Raw genomic sequence first — 20,833 nt, 5'->3', positions numbered from 1 at the left:
GCCCCATTTGCAAGTGATGCTTCAAAAGCTGTGGGCCATGGGTTAAAAATGGGTTGAGTTAAAACTCATATTTGAATAAACTTTATAAGTCTAAATCTATATTTGACTCATTTTTCTAATCTACCGAGCTCATATATGACTCAAGTAAATGAAAGTAGGTTAAAAAGTGCGTCAAAAACCCGTATTGACATCTCTAAATCTCATGTCGCGCCTGTTCTCCCTTAGGCAATTCGAATGTCAATGTCTGTGTTAAGTACTTGGTAGCCACCTTCTTTAACGCTTGCCTAACATACTATTGCCAGTGGAATTGCCTAGTATATAGTTAATGCTAGCTAGGACTATTGGATTCCTGAGATTGCATGGGAAAATACATGTCAAGTTCACTTTACTTGAGAATTTTCGGGGGCTCAATGTTTCGCTCTTTCTCTTAATCGGGTTTCCCATTTACCCACAACGGAGGAGCCACCCCCACCGGGCAGGCGGCCACGGGCCATAACACACTATTCGCACAACAAATCCACTTTGAAGTTGATTTATTCGCTCCGATTGCGTTCAATCGGGAAATCCAATACGTCTATCATTGTTATGTGTTAGAGCTATTTGCGAAATTCAAACCTACAAGAGTTAAAAATGAGGAGTATAAGATGATGATATGGACAAAACTCAGAGGGTCATCTTATCAATTGATTTAGTTATTGATTATGTTAGCTTTTTCCTTACCGATGCTCGTGCTATTTGGGGGCGAGTATTCCTCGTCGTTCTTGGAAATCATCTGTATAATTTCACTTCAACTCCAACTAAGGCGATTTTCAGATGTCGACTATAGAGAGTTCTCACGATCGCGATGTACTAAGGTCTGTGATCCTACCGTTTGCTTAGATTGAATGAGTCAATTCAATATTGTTATTTTTTTCATTTTCATTCAAAGTGACGAGAAATAACTCGTTTTGCTTCAACATGTTAGCTTAAATTTGCGCAACTTGACGCATCCTCTTCATAATCTTCACAGGCTTGAAGACCTCGAGGCGAGGACACGTGGGTGGTTTTGCGAAGATGAGGCCATCCATGCTTAGCGTTTGAGTTGATCACGCAACTGAGGTCGCACTTAGCTGTCTCAAGCTGTATCATTTGCTGCTACATTCGCTGATACGCCAAGCCGCCGACCTATCATCTTTAGGACTTGTCCCGTTTGTTTCGGACTCTTAGTATTGCGGCGTTCGCAAGTTTCATGTGTTCTGTTCCGATCGTGACTGATACGGAAGAAAGAACATCAACGCTTTGTGGACCATCTGGCTAAGCCTTCTGTAAAGGCCAAAAAGGAAGAGGGGGGTCCTTCGTTTTGACTTCTCTTACCGGGGCGTTTGAAGGGCGTACCTACGTGCATCTGATGGCTTTGAACTTTCAAGCACATTGAACATGATACTGTTGCTCCGGCGGGCGGATGGAACCGAATCGTTTTTCGAGATCTCCGGTGGGCCCGCCTCCCGGAGGCTCGGAATCTCTTTGTTGGGAACAGGTACCATGCTGTTCCAGCCTAATGTCAATTTGGTGACTGCTTCCTATCATGATATGTTATTCCATTCCAATTCATACGATAATGGCTCAACTGCAAGGTCTCCTTTGTAGATTCTCCTCCTCCTCTCATGTTTATTTTTCACCTGTCATTGCCTGTCGACTTACTTGTGGTGCATGTTCGAATGAATGACCGACATTAGTAGCTTCTTGGGAACCACTCGTAGATAAATTTACGTAGCAGTCTCCGCTTCGGTCCCGTTAGGATTCGGCGCACAATCAAGTCGAGATAAAACATAAAGCGAGATAGAGAAATCGAGACACGGCATTTTATCCTAGTTCACCCTTAAACTAGTGCTATGTCCAGCAGAGGATTTCACTTTCATCAGCAGCTCGCATCTTTCGTTACATCACTCAATTACAAGCGAAAAAAAGTAGCTATTCATGAGCCCAAGCCCAAACTATTAATAAAAAATTACGGGCTTAAATCGTAAAAGTCTTATGGTGCCTAGAGGCGCTGTCCTCTTAAAACCTCCGCCTGGGCGGCTCTTTCGGATCCCCACCAGCTCAATGTGAAGCGGACCCGCATGCTTTTCTATCACAGAAAAGTATGAATCACACCCCATCAGATGCCTTTTTACATGTTCGATTAATGTAAACCGTCGGCCTGTAAAGTTATGCATACCGCCGGCCTTTCTACGTGTTCGATTAATGTAAACCGTCGGCCTGTAAAGTTACGCGTACCGCGGTATCGGCTTCTGCTTTGTGTGCTTCGAGTTGAAGTCCCCTGCTTTATAAAAGGCTGGTTAGAGCAAGTTGACCATTGGGTTGCTATGAAGCTTTTGACTTTGGAGTTCCTTTTTGAGTTGCTCTACCTTTGTGACGCGAGCCAAGAATAAAGCGAACGGTCTATCCGAAAAGGCGTTTCGATTTCCTATTAAGGAGAGCATGATACGAGTCTTTGTAGCCCTAGGTTTTGGCCGTAGGTTTGGTGGGATTTATTAAGGTTAGGAAAAGCTCAACCCAAGAGCCTTGACAAGGACAGAAGGAGGATGGGAAAATCGTCCAAAAACTTTTAAACATATTGTGCTTTTATCAATCGAGTCCTAAATTTTTTTAGATTTTGCTGATAGAGTGCATTCAACTAATTTTGATAGAAAATGGCTGATATGAAGGCCGATCGTCCTACATGGAGCTATCGGCGCCGACATGGATAATTTTTAATAATAACTACATAATTTTTTTTATTAACCTTTTCTTTTCTTTTTTGTTTTAACATTTCTGGCCGACCATCGTCGACCATAGGCAAGAGAGGCCAAAGATTCTCGCTTGGTCTAGGCAAGGGCATCGTGGCCTTTGTCGGTAATAGTTGTAAAAAAAAAACAAAAATATAAAAATTGGAGAGATGCCGAATTATTATTAAAAATTATTCACGTCGATGTCGTTCGTGTTACGTGAGACGGTTGGCATCTACGTTAGCAATTTCCGATCAAAATTAGCCGAAATAGACTCAATTGGCAGAATTTGAAAAGGCGTTATGACTCAATTGGCAAAAAATTAAAATATTTAGGACTGAATTGGCGAAAAGTGCAAACGGGTTGAGGATATTTTGGACAATTTTCACGAACAGCGTACGGAAGGGGGGTGGCTTTTGAGAATATGAGAGGGGCGATGGGAGGAGGTGGTGAGACGGGTCATCACTGAAAAAGGATTGGTGGTCTGTGGGGATTTGTTGATTTTAGAAAGGAGACCGAACAAATGGTGGAGATGGGAGACAACGAAGGTGTGTTGTCGTTGCTGGTTGGGAGTGAATGGGAATCGAATCCAAGAAAGTTTTCATATTGCTGCGATTGCAAATGGCGAAAAGAAAAAGGAGAGGTTGGATGCGGGAATCGGAATTTGGAATTTGGCCTCACAAGACAACACCACGCAAGCCCACAAATCTCAAATCATTCTCTTCAAAATCGAAAATACTAATCATTTACAAAAAAAAAAAAAAAAAATTGAATTAAAATTAAAAATTAGAAGAATTATAAATTATATAATTAAAAAAAAAAGACAAAAACCGTGTGTGGCTGTCGTTTTCAGACAAGCACGCTCACCACCGCCACCCCTTTTGGGATCCAATGCTTCCCCCCACGTTTTTTGAAAATTATGTCTTCTTTGAAACAAGAAATGGCAGGCAAAATCACACACGCTCTCATCGTTAACTGGGGTCCATTGATCGCGGGCGAGACTATTCCAAATGCGTCGCTCGCCCCGATCGCCCGTTACATTCGATATAATCGTCGCTCTATTTTATTTTTTTTTATTCTCTTTTTACCCACCCCTTTTGTCCGGAGGACATTGCCGGAAAAATAACGGGTCTTGTCGGTTTCAAATGATAAGATCGATTCGCTTAACGAAAGTGCGGCCGAGATGCATGTGGCCTCGAAATCGAACCGATCCCCATCTCACGAACGGAGGCTGTTCTAAGGTTCTATGAATCTTTATGTAACGTCCTTTCTCCTTTTCTTCGATGGGTCACTCGCATGAGATATGTAAGTAGAAGATTGAGCATGCGTAGGAAATGGGTCGTTCTTTATTTTGATATGTCATCCTTAAATATGATGATGGGTTTACCCAAATATGAAAATTTTCTCCCAACTCCATTTGATGGGGATGCAACCTCCTCCTCTCACCCTCCCACCAACCCATTTCCATTTTCGTCCCAATTAATTAATTAATTAATACATAAACAAACATTTATATATATATATATATATAATATTATAAATCTCTTCTCCTCCAATCAAATCGCAAAAACTTTTGACTGGCGAGGGCCCCCACCCACTTGCCTTTTTTGCGTTTGGGATTGCCGCCCCAGCACCGTCTTTGCAATGATGAGACGTTTGTGGCCAACTTCGTGGTGGACTTATCGACCCGATCGGGACGATCTCCCGAGCGTTTTGATTGGCCGCAAGCCCTAAGATCGATGTTTCTCGCTTGTTGCTGGCGCTGGTTAAACGGCGTGGTGCTGGGAGCGAATTAGGACAGAAGGCAGCAACAGGAACGAGATGTTCGGTCGCTTTCAGAGTTGGACGGCGAGTCGTTTGAGGATGTTGTCCACATAATCGTAGGCAGAAGAAGCCGAGGTGGAGTGCGCTGCACTCAAGCTATTAAATTGAGTTTTAGTCTTAGTCGTTTTTGGTGGGGTAGCTTGTGAATTCAACTCAACCCATGTTTTGTTGCGAGTCCACCGTTGATTCGGGGTTATTTCATGTTTAAAAAAAAAGGACTTATTAAAGCAACGCCGCGGTTAATTTCCCGTCGGTTGTCGAACGATTTGACGTGATTTTGTTTTGAGTATTAGATTATTACCAATTTTCTGTTTTTTTAACGGTTGATTTTATCGTAAATTCATATGATGTCGAGAGAGCAATTTTTGGAATTTTTTTTTTTAAAGCTTGACATGGCACTGAAAAAGGGTCAAAAGAGTTCGAGTTAGGCGGCTCTCTCACGTTTGATTGTCATGAGATCTTTAAACTCCAATATGAAGAACAGACATTAACACACTCTAGTTCCTCTTACATCAAAGAAGGCAATGCAATAGAATTTTGTTCAAGATTAGGAATTTATGTATACAAAATATATATATCTTGAAATAAGATCGATAATGTACATGAACAAAATGGAATGTTAGGAGAATTATTGTAATTGAACAGCGAATATAAGAGTAATCTCGCAATTTAATGTACAACTAAGTTGCATTTCATGGGTTTTTTCTTTTTTTTTTGGGTCGATTCATGGGATTTCAAAAAGTAGTGGAAAATCAAAACTGAAGTTCATAGCTCTTTGGCAGTAAATACTCCTACAATCAACCGATGCGTTACGCGCATGCCCCAGTTCTTCAGATTGATTTTTAGATGAGTTTTATAAAAAGTCTTGTATAATTTGTTAAAAACTCCTTGCCTATGTAATAGGGGCCAATATTAGATGATTTTTAGGAGGTTTGGTGGGATTGTAAGTCATGAAAATAGTTTCGTAAATAGGGTTATCTTTGAAAACTTCTAATGTTCAAACATCGATCAGCTCGAAAATGATCCTCACCCCATACACGCGATCGCGTCACTTTCTAGTTTCTATTGAATCGAATTTTCACCCCCATTGGATAGTCGAATCTCAGGCCGCGTACTTCAATTGTCCTCTGGTGGAGTCAGCTTGGCCTCTGCATTAATCTATAGGGTTGAACAATATTTAACTCGAAGCCGAAAATGACGGTTAATAATTTGTTTTCTTGTTAAGGAAAGTGAGAGGCAAATCAAGAAGCGGAATAGCTTTGAAACTTTAGATACCGCGGCTCCAAATGTGAGTCACAACAAAACTAATTTTCCTATTTTCCATCTCATGCTCTCCTAATCAACCAAAAATTAATTAATTTTTTTTTTTAAATTTCCATCTGATGCAGTGCTAATCAACATTATCAAAACCCTAATAAACACACCAACAAAAGAGAACGAGGAATCGGTCAACGGCCCACGTCCTTGAAAATGGCCACGTCATCCGTTCCCGGTCTCACTCATTGCACGACACGTGTCGCACGGGCACACCGACGAGGCCTTACCCAATACAGGATGGTTATCCTCTAAACTAAATAAATAATTAGGACGAGATTAAATTATCAGGAAAATGGGGAAAATAATAATGAAAATAAAAAAATTAGCAAGGTTGCACAGAAAAATCTGAGACCATGGGGGTGACAGGCGTCCCCCTCCCCACGGCCGCGAATCAGTCCTCAGCCACAAAATAAAAGACTTGTTTTTATTTTTATTTTTATTTTTTTGTTCTCATTGTCATTATTATATCGAGCTTTGGAAGTAAAGATTAGATAGGACTTTGTTCTATTCCATTTATATTAAAATGGACGTATAAATGAATAACTTATCATCGCCCTGGCTGCTCTTAAATTATCTCCATCGCCCGCCACCACCCGCCACCACCCCCCACCTCTTTCTCTCTCTATCTCTATCTCCCCGACGTCACGCGATGGTGGCGCGCTCGCCGTAAATCATTATTATTCCCCACCGGGTTAGGAGGGAAAATTAATCGCCATCGCCGAATCACGAAACACTACGATTCACAATTGAATTGACAAAGATAAAAAGAAATCGTTTTAAGGGAAAATTCCAAATTAAGATCCGAAATGGCCATGGCGATTTTAAATAAGGGCATGCTCTCGCCGGCCGGCTAAATGTTCCGGCCGATCAATGGCATTTTTGTCCAAAGACAATTTTAACTTAAAGTATAACTGAATTAGATTAGAAATTAATAAAACTAGAGTTTTTTAAAAAAGAAAAGAAAAGAAAAAAAACGTCGGGGCTCTCCCACCTCTGGCCGGTGGCCCGTCATTGGTGGGGCGTTGTCCATGGCCAACAAGTGCCAGCGACCCTCACCTCTTGTTGGCGAGGTTCGTCGGCCGCAAGCGGAGGCTTTGAAATTTTTTTAGCTTTTTTTTTATGGAATATGTTTGTTTTGCATTGTTTAACCTAATTTAGTTAATATTTCATGTAAAAATTAATGTTCAAGATCAAAACGACATCTAAGCGAGGCTAGGCCTCACTTGTGGATTTCGAGGGCCTCGGCCGGCCCTCTCTTGGGAATTGCCGGTGGTAAGAAAGGAATAGAAAATGAAAAAAAGAAAGAAAGAAAGGAAAGAAAATTAAAATAAAAAATTAAAGCACGAAAATGCCCTTCATCAGCTAGTGAGGTCAAGCCCTTCTTTGAGGTTGACATGATCATTTATTGCCTTCATTTGAAATAAAGTTCATTTCCGACTCTTATTTGAAAAAATAAATGCACTTCAAACTTTTATTTGAAATTTTCCTTTGCTTTAATGCGTGTTTTTGGACACTGCGATTGGTTTCGTCGATCGCGATTTCGCGGGGCCATAAACCTTTCTTAAATTTTTAGAGCATAGTAACTATAGTTTATTCACACACGGAGTAGACTTTTTAGCGAGGAGTGCGCGTTTTGTCGTTTGGTCCAAAGCAAGGGGGCGAATTAAAATTCGGACCACCACCACCTCCTCCTCCTCCCTTCATATATAAATAAGGACATGCGGTTTCTCTGCAACTTGCATCTCCAAACCACACGCAAACACTTGAGCTTCTCTCTCTCCCTCCTCTCTCTTTCTCTCTCTAGGAATAGCTTGGTGAGGACTAGGGCTTTGTAGTGATAGAGATGACAAAGGTGCATCCGAACGCCGCCGCAGCAGCAGCCGCAGCAGCGGCCGCAGCCGGCGGCAGCCAGGCTCTCGGCCAGGTCAGGAGCTTCTCCATGGCGTACGAGGAGGAGAAGGTGCTGACGGTGTGGAAGAAGTCCCTGCTCCTCAACTGCAACGGCTTCACCGTGTACGACTGCAAGGGGAATCTTGTTTTCCGGGTCGACAACTACCTCGCCGGCAACAAGGGCGAGATCGTCCTCATGGACGCCGCCGGCAAGCCTCTCCTCACCATCCGTCGCAAGGTTAGCCGACGTTTCTCATCGTTGTTATTGTTGCCGATCTCAAAAGGAGTTTTTTTTTTTCTCAACTATAGCGAAATGGGTTATAACTTGCTCGTAAATGATTTGCGGGTCCGAACTGACGGAGCATTATTATGTTGATTACACTAGAGGTTGAGCCTCAGCGACAACTGGCAAGTCTTCGACGGCGAGACGGCGGCGAACCCTCGCTTCACAGCGAGGAAGCACACCAACATCATCAACACCAAGAGCCTGGCCCAGGTGAGCGTGGGCAGCGGCGGATCCGCTAGTGGGAGCTCCTCGCCGTCCTCGGCGCCGTCCTCGCCGTCCTCATCCTGGTCCCCCAGGAGCGGCGGCAAGAACGTGGCGTACGAGATCGAGGGATCGTACGCGCAGCGCTGCTGCACGGTGTACGACGCCCAGAGGAGGGTGGTGGCGGAGATACGGCAGAAGGAGGCGGTGGGGAGCGACGTGTTCCGGCTGGTGGTGAAGCCGGGGATGGACATGGCGGTGGCGATGGCCCTCGTCATCCTGCTCGACCAAATGTTCGGCTCTTCCAGGCGGTTCTCGAACTGAATCGACGCCCGAAACGACCTCGTTTTGGACAGCGAAGTACATTAGAGAGACGTACATAAATTCTGACGTCATATATATGAATACAATTTGGAAGCAGCACCAACCACAAACCATCGACAATCTCCAACCATTTTCCCTCTTTTAGACAGTCACATAAAAAATATATATATTTCCCCACTTTTTTTTTATTTTTTTTTTATGTTTTTTAATCTGAGAGTTTTTTTTTTTGTTGCTCTTTTTTTGGAGCTTCGTTTTTTTTCCTTTTAAATAAAAAACCAAGCTCCAAGTGGGGAGATATATATATGCTGTATTATTGTGTAATTTTCTCTCTTTTTTTGCCACTTTTTTTCCTTTTTTTTTATTTATCAGTGTCGGAAAATAATAAATAAATAATGCTATAAAAGTAAATTATGGTCTCTATATTCTCTGTTATTACATTAAGTCATATATTATTAACCATAGAAGTTGCGTAAAAGCTTATCGATTGAGACTCCGAAAATCCAGACACATTATGAAAAGCTAAGGTATAATTTGCAAATCTTGTCGAGATTCCGTGCATCACATCGCATCTTTGCTTATTCAATTTGATGCCTTCGAGTATGATTTTTCGAAAGTACGATTTGGTCAATTTTATGGTTTCGAATATAAAGAAAAAGACAGCTAAAGAAAAGAACAACTATTTATAGTAAATGGGTCACCGGACATCTGAATTCTAAACTCAATCGATGGCCAGAAACGTTCCTTGAAGCCACTGATTACGAAAAATAGTGTGAAAACTATGATTAAATATAAATTGATTCGCCTTTAAATCAGAGTTGAAAATTCAAATGCCGTTCTAATTTGGAATTAGTTTCCATGCACGGTAAGGAAGGGATCGATTCAAATAAAAAGTTGCTTCGGACAAGTTTCGTCAAATAGGAAATGGAATGATGAAATAGACGTTCATGTTTATAATATATATAAATTTTTTGAATATATTACTTGTCTTTATATATGACAATGGGATTAGGACAAGAAGAAATAGTTAGTTCATCTATTATGATCGTCTTATTCCACTATGTTTTCTGTTTTGCCACAGGTAATAAAATACGAATATAGCTAACGATCCGACTCCAAGATTCTCATACGTGCATTACAAATTCACAACCAAGTTTAATTTGGGGATTATCATTAGGATATTAGGCGTTGTTTGTTTGCCTTCTCGGGGCATTAGGTCAAGGAAAAAAATTACACTGTCCCTGCCCTCCACTTTCGTGCTTTTTTCCTTAGCCGCGTCAATGTATGTTTAGTTCGTCTAATCAAGTCCTTCGACTTTCACGGATTCTCTAATCGAGTCCCGACGCCAGATCCAACCGTACTCAACCAACGTGACCGTCGGACGGCGCTAAAGCACGGCACGGATGAGTTATGCAGATGCCCCAGTGGACGTGTGTGGAAAAAATTTAGCCAATGAAGACAACATCGGAGCATGATGTGTGGATGCCCACACCGAGAAACATCATCAAAGTCGAACTGCCTGCTGGATTTGGTGTCAAAAATGACTTGATCTGGAATAATTTATGAAAGTAGAAAGACTTTATTAGAAAAATTAAAGGTACATAGACTTGACTTTTTTTTGGTCGAAAAGGAAAGTCAAGTGAAAATGCGTGAAAGTGTAGGGATAAAAAAATAGAATTAGCTAATGCTACGTCTATATTAGATCAATGAGCTCAATATCTTATTTGATGCCTTGGTGCGAATTAAATTAAGGAGATTTATTTTGTTTAGGTACGAGAGGTAATTGTCTAGTTTGAGAAGGTACCGCTCCTAATTAGCAATACCACAACTTTAGATGATGCGGATTAAGAAGATGGTTCATTTAGATAACTATGACCATTATGGTCATTAGGTAAGCAACCATTAGTCTCCCATGAAATTTAGGGTTGGTTTTTTTTTTTTTTGGTCGAAATGAAATTTTGGTTGGGTAGCCCCAAACTCCTACCTCTATAATCCTTGGGAAGTCGCGGGTGATGCATTGTTTTAATCGTCTTAAAAATTATTCAGATTGTGTGTGTGTATATATATCGTAAAATCATGATGAAAAGACAAAAAACAAAATTACAATAATACTATGCCGTATATTAGGAGAATTTTCGTTTGTTTTAATCGGATTATGAGATGATTCGAAAGTGAAAATAAATTTCAGGAGAATGCTTCAATTTACACGTTGAAATACATCAAATTGACAATAAAAGTGCGATTAATGTTATTGTTGGCGAAATAATTAAGTGTTTTTCTTCTTCTTTTTCTATTCGAACTGTTGTGGTCACCATGTAGCTCAATCACAAAAAAAAAAATAATAGTAATTCTATTTATTTTTATTAGTATATTCGACTAGTTCAATAATTACAATTCATGGCATAATTACTCTAAATTATTCGTTGCTTGTGGGAAGTCTTGCATAGCTGTTGAATTTTCCATCGACTTAACGGTTTAGCTTTTCTTAATTATCTTATGCACACCTATGCAAACCGTCCGCATTGGTATGTCATTTTCTTCATTTACCAACTTTAGATTGATAAATTTATCCAAGTAAAAGCTTAGCTAGAACCTACGTACTTCCATTGAATAATTTTTCAAGCTAAACGTTCGCTATCGACATGACATGCATCAATGGTACACCAACCGTGGAGGTGCAAATATATGCACCCGAAGAAGACTTATTCAATAATTTAATGGAAAATTCATTTATTATAGACCGAAGTTCTATTTAATAAAATGCCAATAAATTGGATATTAATTTGGTCAGACATGGAGAACATGCGTGCATCTCTCTACCTTTGCTCCTGAATGTAGCAATCTCTGTCCAAAATTTTAAAATTTGTTGCTGAGGTACACACTTGATGTGAACTGAAAGAGTTTCTTGCAAGTTTAGCTGACGCTTAGGGCAAAATCATGTGATTACAATAATGAATGTCTCCACGGTTTTGAAAATTTGGAATGCATGACCATGCTTGAAAATGTTGTGGCCCAATACAAAAAAGAATGGAGAGCTTACGTAGTGAACCTCAGTCGACATTACAAAGACTATTTTGATTGGGAGAAGGACATGGTGCTCGACATGGCCGTCGTCGACTTTAGATAGTTCAATGATCTTTGGGCGGTTTCGAAGCACTAGACTCATCAAACGAGTGGATCCAATCAGGTCTGGATTGGATCGAAAGTGGTCCGACCCAAATAGACTCATTTGACTCGTTTTAACTCATTTACATGAAATGTAAATTTAGTGACCAACATCTAATCCGACCCATATTTCTACAACGCTTTCATATTTAACTCAATTTGAAAAAACTCCTGTCCAAATTGAGGTGAGAATACGGAGCAAGAAAGGGCGAGAGAGAATGAAAAAAGTGTGAATTAGGTCTATATAAGTTATAAACCCATTCATGATCAATTTATAACTCATCCATGACATATTTAACACTTATATTATGTTTAAACTTATTTATAACACGTGTTGGCCGGTCTATAATTTTATAAAGAGGATAGTTTCTTTTTCGAAGCATAATGGGCCAAGCAGGGACGCCCGTAATGGATCCAAGAAGTTAGACGGTATGCGTAATTTGCACTGCACTAGTACATCATTGGAGAAAGACAAATAAGAAAATTGAAATTTTTGCTAGCTATTATATTAGAGAGAATTATCCAAAAAATTATTAATTTTTTGTCAATTTAATTCTAAACCTTTTGCATTTATGTCAATTTTGGCTGAAAATTGTTGACGTGTGTCGCGAACAGCACTGACGTGGATAATTTTTAATAATTTTTAATATTTTTTTTGAATTATTTTTTTTTTCTTCTTCCTCTAACCGGTTGCCGGACCTCGGCGATCGGCCAAAGGCGAGAGCCGACGAGCTCGCCCCCGCCAGCCACTAGTGAGGACGAGGTCGCGCTTCGCCACATCCGGGTGAGACCAGCCTCGTCTTGATTGGGCGAGGTCAAGCCTCGACAATGGCTGGTGGGGGCGAGCTTCGCCCGAGGCAAGGTCGACCTCGGCGATTGATTAGATGAAGAAAAAAGGGAAGAAAAGAAAAATAAATAAAATGAAAAAATTGATAAAATAAAAATGTAAAATATCATTAAAAATTGTTCACGTTATTGCTGGTCACACCACGTTAATGCCGGCTACGACACGTGAGCGATTTCGGGCCAAAATTGATTGAAAATGACTGAATTGACACAATATAAAAGCTTTAAAACTAAATTGGTAAAAACAAAAGTATAGGTATGAATTTGTACGATTCCATAAGTTTAAGACTTTTTTGGTAATTTTCCTGTTATATTCAAATTCAAAGCATTATGATCATGTTAAGGTACATGTACATATATCTTCAAAAGAGAACTAAGATTCATTTAGTCTTGATCCACGTAGAGTGAAAAATTATGCATCGATAAAACTTAGAGACTATCACATAATGAGTCTCTCATGGTCGATCGCGCGAGCCAAGTCATTGCAAGTCATGATTTTTGGGAACCGAGGTCGGATCATGAGCCTGGATGGCCATGCCAACTGCCTCCCCGATCGCCCGGCATTCGTTGTAAATTCAATTCATGACTCCATTCTTAAATTTTGTCATGCAATAGTCACTGGACTTTTTTCCCACAACATAAAAAACAAATTGCATATCTAACAAAGGGATAACAAAGTGCAGATTAGTTCCCATTAAAACAGTCAAAAACGCGAGCAACAGTGGTCGTCATTCCGAGAATTACGATTCACATTGCATAGAAGGAAGTCCTCGCTAGTCATAAGGAAGTCCTTCGTGGAAGCACTTCAAGCAAAAACGGCTTTAACTTATTTGTGATAATACTATCAAACTTAATTCCGACCTATTTAACCACCTCGTTAGTCATTCATCTACAGACCCGGCCGCTTTGGGTTATATACCTATAGTGTTTCGGGTGGGTCGGGTGGGGTATAATGAAAAATCGACCCGGCCCGATCCATTGACACCTCTAATTTATGAGGATCAAGAGCCTCCACAGATGCTAATGTAGTGTGACACCTAGTCACAAATGTAGAACTACAAACATGATTTCAAAAGTTCTCAATAATGGTGCAGTCGATCATCATACGTGCTTAACTGGTAATTTTTCAGTATTATATATTAAATTGGTTTGCCAAGCACTTCGTAAGATCTGATATGAGTTATGTCTTTGTTTACATCGAGCGGAATACACACGATCACGACCGTAGAGTTCAGGAAGAATTAGTGATTCATTTGGTGGCTCTCTCGAAAGGAGACATCAAGCCTCGCATTTTCATAAACTTTGAACGCTCATTCTCTGGAAAACACCTCGAGCATTGAAAAATGGGCAGATGCAAAGAACAAAAAACTTGAGGAGATATAGACGATAAGGTGGCCAAACACAGGAAGTTCCTAGAGGAGGCCAACCACAAAAGGGAGAAGAAAAAGATGCAGAAACGAGGCTCGTTTGTGATTTTTGCTCAAGGGTGAGTTTCTTCTGCTGGGTTTTAGCATGCTTTGTGTGCCCTTATCCTTAATTTTATAATGCCTTCAAGTACTTAAAAGTTCTTCTTTTCTTTGATGAATTCCCCCTTTTGCCTTCGAGTTTTTCATTTTTTATGTCGATTTGCATATCGGATTGCGTGATTTTGTGTTTCTCTGATTCCCTTGAAACCAAACGTTGTTTTTTTATTTATCTGTGTCGATGATGATACGATAAGGTGTGATTGAGTTTCTTGATTTTCTATCTTCAGTTCCGAGGGAGAACCTACGACCACGCCGAAGAACAAGGGTAAGGGAGGTAAGAACAAGAAAAGGAGAAAGAACGTTGCTCTAATACCACATGTAAGGTGCAATTATAACTTTAAGCAACGTCTAAGATTGACACGTTTAGATATGCGAATCACAGTTTCATAAAAATAGAATAATTGACGCATCTTGTTTAGGATCCATTGTTCTTGATGCGGAATTGCGACGATCCGATGTTCAAGAGTTTCTCTATGAATTCCTTAAACACCGGCTTCAATAAGACGGCTCCTCACATATCGCTTTTTTATGACTACTTATGGAGGTTATATGGGTATTAGTGTTTAGAGGAGCAACTTGAGCTTTATTTATACAGTTTTTAATGACAAGAAGCGTGTGCTAGTCTTCAAGGAAAATAGGCAAGAGTATGCCCTGGTTCATTGCATGCTCGGCAATGGCAGGTGTGAGCCATGTGCATCGACAGGACCAAGCGACTTTGCCACATCCGAGGCAAGATGCACAACAAGGTTTAGATATGCGAATCACAGTTTCATAAAAATAGAATAATTGACGCATCTTGTTTAGGAACCATTGTTCTTGATGCGGAATTGCGACAATCCGATGTTCAAGAGTTTCTCTATGAATTCCTTAAACACCGACTTCAATAAGATGGCTCCTCACATATCGCTTTTTTATGACTACTTATGGAGGTTATATGGGTATTAGTGTTTAGAGGAGCGACTTGAGCTTTATTTATAGAGTTTTTAATGACGAGAAACGTGTGCTAGTCTTCAAGGAAAACGGGCAAGAGTATGCCTTGGTTCATTGCATGCTCGGCAATGGCAGGTGCGAGCCATGTGCATCGACAAGACCAAGCGACTTTGCCACATCCGAGGCAAGATGCACAACAAGGTATGGATTGTAGCCAGTGATCTGGTGGCAATTGAATGTATTGATGTACAAATTGCATCTAGTGGCAGTCGAATGTATGTCACTGGGGACCGGTATGAGTTATGTGATCATGCCAGTGTCAGGTGTGGTTTTAAGTGTTTGTAAGCTTTTCTGGTTGTTTTGCTTTTTGGTCATAGAGCTTTTTTGGTTGTTGATTGGGTCTCAATTAGCACATTGTACAGGTGTTGTATATGAATGTAAATTTAACGCTTCAAAGAACCAATTAGAATGAAACATGTATGAGATCTTTTGCATAAGATGGTTGGGAGGAACTTTGCATCTATTATTGCTATTTCTCTTCTATTATCGCTGTTACAACCGGTGTGATAGGACTTTGTCTGGTAAAATCAAGCTGGTTATGCTGAAAGTTATAGCAACTTGGTTAGATCCCAATTTCTGTTAATATATATGTTTGAGTTATTTTTCAGCTCCCCTATGGGGTTTAGATTCTTGATATGTTTGGTAACCTGTCTTGTAAATGTATCATTGGAGCGGTTCTAGAGAGAGACTTTGGGACGAATGCTTTTGTATTTCTTTTATGGATGATCAAATGAGAAGAGGGCAACTCTTTATATTGCAGAGGGTTTCGGATTACAACCGTTGATTTATATTTAATCTGATAGCTAAGATTGCATCTCCCATCTTCCTAACCACCGACAATAAATATAAAGCATCTAGAGAGAGACAATTACAATATCGCCCACCCTTGAGAATATTCTAGATAGGCCTAGAGAACCTTAGGAAACCCTAGTGGTCCAAGACACGACAAGTCTTGGGGTTTTTCTCGGCCATATGATAGATCGATCATGCCTCAAAAACCTCGACATGTCACATTATCACATAATGAGTCTCTCATGGTCGATCGTGCTAGCCAAGTCTGTGACACCCCTTTTTAAATAGTTCTAAATAAACGAGAATTGGAAGAAATGGATTAGAAAGCTGACTCAGGCAGAAAGGAGTAGTGGACGATTTGGTTTTAGTCACTGGATTAATTTACAGGCTCGATGGATGAACGGTGATTGAGTGGCCGGATATTTGATCTCGGCCCGTCAAGTGAATCTCGCCCCATTTGTGCTTGGCCGCGAGAGGGACCTCTTTGGAATTTTAGCCACTTAACTGTACAGCCTACTGGACTTGCCAGTCCTTTTAATCCTTCAGCCAACCATCGCGGGCCAAGCGGAATTGCCCAACACGGTTCATGGTAATCAGGCTACAAGTGGTCTTGGCTTTTGCTTGGATTCAGCCCCTTAGGGGGATTGGCCCTCTTTGCTCTTTGCCAGTTACCGTGGGCGGCGCAAAACCCAGCCGAATAGCTCGACCATTTTTTTTCTTTTTCTGCAGCCCAACTACAGCTGGCCCCTTTTATTTTCTTTTTGGGCCGACATAGCGGGCCGCGTGAAGCTGACCCATCTCAACTTGGGTAGCTATCTCCTTGGTTATCCCAGCCAGCAACATGGGCTGCAAGGAACTGGCCCAATTGCCTCCCAGCTGCAAATTACGAAGGCCTAAGAAATTCTTAAAGCTTAGCCCACCCGAGAAACTTCAAAACCCCATTTTGGCAGACCCACCTTCAGCTCCTTCTTTACCTTGATTGTGTCAATCGTGGAGTTTTCCCTCCCCTGTTTCGCCGCTCAACTGTGCAGTCCTCTTCGTCCAACTAGGCGCTAGCGACTTCACGGTGAATGACGAGCTCGGTCCAAGTGCAGCAAAACTTAAGGCGAGTCGACCCTCTAACTCACTTACTAAATCGTTCTGATGGGGGGTCGAGAATGGCGAACGGAAGTGTATAAGCTGCGGGTTGGGTTCGGTCGAGGAGTGCCGGAGTGCGTTTTAGTCATGATTCAATTGCATGGGTGAAAAAAATGAAGAAATGGGTCTTGCGGACTAGGATTTGGCCTCGAAAATGTACTGGCGCGATGGGAAGGTGTGGCTTGGCTCACACTCAGCAGGCTCGGGTTACATTCGTCAAGCGTTAGGGAGCAGAATTGCGTTGCATGTCTGATTTGTTGATAGGTGTGGGCGTCTTGGGAGTTAGGTCAGTCAGATGTTGGCCGAGCCATTGAAAAAGGTGATGCAAGGATGTGTAAATAGAAATGTGGACTGAGGAGGGAGTATGACCGTGCACGGCAGGCGTCGAAGCTGTAAACTAAGAGGGAGGACCGTGAGGGAATAGTCTCGGTTGTGTTGGGAGTGCTGGAATTTTCACAATATGGTTGTAAAAGCTTATTTGTAGTTGAACTAGTTGGGTAAACGAATAAATAGGATACATTAGGCAGAAAGTTGTAAAGTCTGGGGCATGGTATTGGTGTTCAAGAACCTTGGGGATGGGATTGAAGTGTGCAATGTGGGTTACAGTCGTATGCCTTCTCTTGCTGCATGTGGTAGACCCCTTCTTGATGTAGGTTGTGCCAGTTCAGCACAATCGTGTGAATATGAGTATTAGGGATGGCTTCGTGTGGACCCAAGTTTGGTTACATACTTGGCATAGTGAATCTGACTTCTATGATAGGAATATGGTATCGTAAAACTCGGTATAGCATGGCATAAGGCACATATTATTCATGTGCACAAGAATGGTTCTGCATAACATGAAAAAGGTGCGATTGTGGATCGCAAAGTTAAGTTTGTAATTGAATGTATATACTCCATGGAGTTTATGGGAAACCCTATTGTGTGACTGGGTGACCATGTTGTGTGACTGGATCGGTCTTTGAGGTGGTACGAGACGATAATATGAATGCATGATCATACAACATATCATAGCATCTCGTGCGCATTCTCGCATATAATGAACCTCGAGACGATGGACGTGATCTTGGCTATCGAGTGTTTTGATACTTATTATTTTACTGTTATTTGTTCATCACATCAGATAGTTTAGTCGGTGATTTAGAGTTTCGACTTGCTGAGTTTCTCACTCCGTTGTTGTTGACAATTTTTAGATAAGTATGGCTAGCCTACCAACCATTTCCTATGGGGTGCCACTTCGACTATAATGAAGTCTGGCACCTTTTTCGGTCCCGAGTTTGCCCGAGTTGGAGTTCGCCCGTGTCACTATCACTATGATGGTCCATGGCGGACTCAACGTAGGGGAGGTTCCCCATCGCTTCGTGGCCATCTACGGCCTCCTAGACGATGGTTTGGGGTTCGTTGGCCCCATCCCATTCAACTACGTGGTCGGGGATGGTTCGGTCTAGGGGACTCCCGATAGTTGTAGGTAGATGGCAACCGTGCAAAGACCGACGACAATGACTTTTTGGGATAGGAGTTCACCGATGTAGAGTCATGGGAGTTTGTTTTGGATGTACATGTGAGTGCTTGAGTTTCTTTTTATGTACCGGGTATAGGCGATATGCGATTTTTTGAGGCCTTCCTCGATGTATTCTCCTTGGTTGTACTTAAAACCGATCCGACCTTTGCCGATCTTTAGTAAATAAAGTATTATGTTTTGATAAGTTGCCTATGTAATTGCCTTTAATTGGTTAATTAATATTATTCGTTAATGGATGTGGCGAGCCTGAGACGCCACAGGCTCTGACAAAGTCATTGCCAATTGCAATTTTTGTGAAGCAAGGTTGGGACACGAGCCCGGATGGCGGTGCCAACTGCCTCCCCGATTGCTCGGCATTCAGTGTAAATTCAATTCATGACTGCATTCTTAAATTCTATCATGTAATATTCACTGAGCCCTTTCCCGCGGCATAAAACCAAATTGCATATCTAACAAAGGGATAACAAAGTGCAGGTTAGTTCTCATTAAAACGGTCCAAAACGCGAGCGATGACAGTCGTCATTCCGAGAACTACGATTCACATTGCATAGAATCACATCAAAAGGAGAAAAGCCACCTTCCTTGCCAGTCATATGGAAGTCCTTCATGGAAGCACTTCAAGCATAAACGGCTTTCACCTATTCGTGATAATACTATCAAACATAATTCGCCCCTAATTTGTGAGGATCAAGAGCCTCCATAAATGTTAATGCAGTGTGCCACACTAGTCTCCTAGTCTCAAATGTAGAACTCCAAACATGATTTCGAAAGTTCTCAATAATGGCGCGGTCGATCATCATTCTCGTCCTTAACTAGTAACTTTTCAATGCGACATGAGCCAATAGGAAAAAAAGTTAGCTTCATCGGCACCGCGCGAGTTTAGGCCACTTCTCATTAAGACGGTTAAAGGGCGAGCGTCGGAATGATGCGAGCCATGACTCTAGTTATGAAAACCGGATTATGTGGTTCATAAAAGTCCTCTTCACAATCAGCGTGGATCGTGAACCTCCGCAGAATTCGATCCATCTGCCTCGACTTTACAAGCATCGATGAGCATCATATCCAAGACGAGCGCCTCTTTAAGGATAAACTTCACCGGGTCGTGCAAGCTGCTACACCAGTAATGCCTAGGATTGAAACGAACAATGTCGACCCGCCTCAAGTGTCAATCCACGCATTCGAGCTTATTATTCCTCTTTAAGGTTCCCGAGTATTTCTGCTTACCGGAGGCGAACACCCTGATGTACTTATTAAACTCGAGCTACACAGATGGGAATGAGAACAAGCTATCGTGATCCAGTCGAAAACGTAACAAAGATGAAAATATTCATTACTTCTAAATCCGTGCTAACACACGGGTCGAGCGACTAGACCTTCTCACCGGGAGGGCTCAGGCAGGGCCTGCTTGGGCTCGAACCCCAGAGATCCTGCCCAACCCCAAAGGTACAAATACTACTGTGTTTACACAGAAAGAGCTAGCTTTGGAGAGGAATTTACGGAGTTCCAGAATTGTCGAACCAACTTGATGACCAATTTCTCCACCTGCGGTGAACTTTCTATCATGTTCGATATACCATGGCATTCCCATGATAGACAACGTGTGTCTAGTCCAAGAGATACTGCAATTGGGAAGCAGAGGAGGCCAATCTCCCTCCTCCAAACATGACAGAACCTGAGCACATCCAACCCGAAGACAGAAAAGATGAAGAATTGTTAGAATATTTCTCATTCAGTTCATACAAAATCTGCAGAAACCATAACCCTATTACAGGATCTAATTTTCCAGAGAAAACTAGGGTGCACACTGCAAACGAAGCTGACCATTACAAAGCCACAAAGGGAAGGTGCAAAACAAAAAAAAAATCACTGCCACTTATGACATTATTCAGGGCTATGGAACAACCGATAGGTGTGTCAAAAAGCTCTTGGCCTGATAACCCATACTATTTTTCGTTCAGAACATGTATCAGTTGGATTTTCAATGTTTGGGACAGGGAAAACACAGAATTGAATTGGGTCAGTGTGTGTTTTGGGTAAAGATCCATGCCAACTAGCCAATTTGCCCGTGAACGGACATGACTGTGAAGGGAGGGAAAGAATAAACAGATTCAAACTAAGAACCGCCATGTCTGCTTTGCTGGAGCGGTGAGCATCTGCCCCTAGTGGCCAGTCATCAACCATTGAATATAAAGGGTAGTAAATTTACATGATAGAGAAAAGCTAGGAAAATTTGCACGAGATAGCATTGTTGGCCAAGTCCAGTATCTGT

At 41.5% G+C, this 20,833-nt stretch overlaps 2 protein-coding genes across 2 annotated transcripts in view; one reads left to right on the top strand and one right to left on the bottom strand.

Annotated features, from left to right (window-relative positions):
* The window catches only part of LOC115750563 (protein FAR-RED ELONGATED HYPOCOTYL 3), an 874,908-nt gene that overhangs the window by 338,974 nt on the left and 515,101 nt on the right, over positions 1-20,833 (bottom strand). The gene's annotated exons all lie outside the window — the stretch shown is intronic.
* LOC115750613 (protein LURP-one-related 8-like) lies at positions 7,619-8,945 on the top strand. The gene is made up of 2 exons (XM_030688097.2): positions 7,619-8,016; positions 8,164-8,945. The coding sequence occupies exons 1-2, from the start codon at positions 7,732-7,734 to the stop codon at positions 8,587-8,589; spliced, it is 711 nt and encodes a 236-aa protein (XP_030543957.1). The 5' UTR covers positions 7,619-7,731; the 3' UTR covers positions 8,590-8,945.

This window comes from Rhodamnia argentea, chromosome 10 (assembly GCF_020921035.1).
Source record: "Rhodamnia argentea isolate NSW1041297 chromosome 10, ASM2092103v1, whole genome shotgun sequence".
NCBI classification, from domain to species: Eukaryota; Viridiplantae; Streptophyta; class Magnoliopsida; order Myrtales; family Myrtaceae; genus Rhodamnia; species Rhodamnia argentea.
The sequence above is the reverse complement of the archived record's forward strand: the minus strand, read 5'-3'. Positions and strand labels throughout refer to the sequence as shown.